The 2,140-nt window shown below is 37.6% G+C and overlaps 1 protein-coding gene across 1 annotated transcript in view; it reads right to left on the bottom strand.

Moving 5' to 3' along the window:
- The window catches only part of HUWE1 (HECT, UBA and WWE domain containing E3 ubiquitin protein ligase 1), a 155,401-nt gene that overhangs the window by 33,855 nt on the left and 119,406 nt on the right, over nt 1-2,140 (bottom strand). The window contains exon 51 of the mRNA XM_045288269.1: nt 771-778. Within this exon, the coding sequence (XP_045144204.1) occupies nt 771-778 (8 nt within the window). The remainder of the gene's footprint in view (nt 1-770; nt 779-2,140) is intronic.

Genomic DNA, 2,140 nt, shown 5'->3' with positions numbered 1-2,140 from the left:
GGCAAACAAGCGGCCATGTAGCTGAGAAGCAACAAAGCCCACGTGTAAGAAGCACACCAGTCTGTGAGATCATGAGGCATCGAAGGGATCAGGTATCAAGCATCAAAAACAACCAAAAAATCCTATCACTGTGTATGGGGGGGAGTGCGGAGTGGGGACCCAAAGTCCATCTGTAGGCAAGTGGACATCCTCTTACAGAAGGGTCGCGGGGAGACCATCCAGTCAGTGTACAGTGTACCAACGATGAAACATGCAACTTTCCTCTAATTCTTGAATCTTTCCCCACCTCCCACTATCATGATCCCAATTATAACTTAAAAATCCTGCTAGACCAGAGGATGTACACTAGTATAGACAGAACTGGAAACACAGGGAATCCAGGACAGATGATTCCATCAGGACCAGTGGTGAGAGTGGCAATACCATGAGGGTGGAGGGAAGGTGGGGTAGAAAGATCCAATTATAAGGATCTACATATAACACCCCAATAGAAAAGTGGGTAAAGGGAGACTTCGGACAGTGTTAAGACATGACAAAAATAGTGAATTATATAAATTATCAAAGGGTCATGGGGGTGCGGAGGAAGGGAGGGCGGGGGAAAATGAGGAGCTGATACCATGGGCTCAAGTAGAAAGCGAATGTTGAGAATGATGAGGGCAATAAATGTGCTGGACACAATGGATGTATGTATGGATTGTGGTAAGAGTTGTATGAGCCCCCCAATAAAATGATTTAGAAATAAATAAATAAAAATAAATGCTAGCATTTACTTCCCGAACTTTAAAGGCACAAAGGAACATGATAAAAAAATTTTAAATCTTGTGGATTTTACACTGCTTTCTGTAGGGCTTTCTAAGGTGTGGTGTGAATTCTCAGTATAAGGTGAATTCAAATAGGCTCCCATTGAAGCTAAAATAGCACTGCTTTATTACTGCCTCCTAGCATCCAGATTTACAACACTGCACAACAAAGGAACAAGAATTCATCAGAGAAAAGAACGATTGCAGGAAAGAGACTGATTCCACATCAATTGTCTTTAAAAATGGGGTTATTAGCACAGGCCAAATTTGAGACTACTTGAGCATCCAGAAGAAGACTTATAACACACTGAATCTGAGTTTACAGAGGTAAAAATTGGGAAGAGTTATTTATTAAAGAAGAATGCTGGCTAGTAAATAAGAACAAGAGAATCAGAAAATCATCACCCTGTGTAAGTACCAATGTACTTGAGATGGAAATAAAATTTTAAAATAGGATATTTACATAATCTCAAAGTATCAATTCAGATTAATTATAAATTCCAAAGGGGAATGTAACAGATACAATCTGTGATCAAACACACTATCACCAATAATGGAAAAATGAATTGGCATTATTCTCATTATGTGATGTGCTGATAAGGACATACATTACCTATGTAGTATTCTTGCCAGAAATAGTTAATTTGAAACTAACACAAGGAAACAAAAAAATCCAGAGCGAGAAATAGTCTACAGCAGCGGTTCTCAACCTTTGGGTTGTGACCCCTTTGGGGGCGGTCAAACAACCCTTTCACAAATTCCTAACAGTAGAGAAATTATAGTTATGAAGTAGCAACGAAAATAATTTTATTTTGGGGGGTCACCACAACATGAGGAACTATATTAAAGGGCGGTGGCCTTAGGGAGGTTGTGAACCACTGGTCCAAAGGAAAGCATACTTGGTCTGGATTGTTTAAAAAAGTCAAATGTGATAAAAACAAAAGATATGTGACATCCAAAAGCAATGTGTAATCCTCCATCAGACTTCAGACCAAAATATCGTTCCTTCTGGCCATAAAGACAAATTTGAATAATTGAACATATGAGAGTATAAACTACATAGACTATTATATCAATGATAAATTTCATCTAGCTATGCAAGAGAATACGGATTTTGAGAAGATAAACGCTATACTTTTTATTATTGGAAACTTTTCATTTACCAAACCAGATATACAGGTTTTCATCACACAAGCTCGACAGTTTTAAATGTCTTAAAATTCAAAAAAGGTATATCTGTTATTAGCTCCCAATAAAAATGGGCTTGAAAAAATAAAATCAATAAAAACAGGAGAAAAAATAAAGGCAAGACTATTAAAAGAACAAACACAATGGTACAG

The sequence above is a fragment of the Echinops telfairi genome, unplaced genomic scaffold (assembly GCF_000313985.2).
Source record: "Echinops telfairi isolate 266 unplaced genomic scaffold, ASM31398v2 ScPeMD7_19;HRSCAF=73, whole genome shotgun sequence".
In the NCBI taxonomy this organism is placed as follows: domain Eukaryota; kingdom Metazoa; phylum Chordata; class Mammalia; order Afrosoricida; family Tenrecidae; genus Echinops; species Echinops telfairi.
This window is presented reverse-complemented; position numbering and strand designations above follow the sequence as displayed.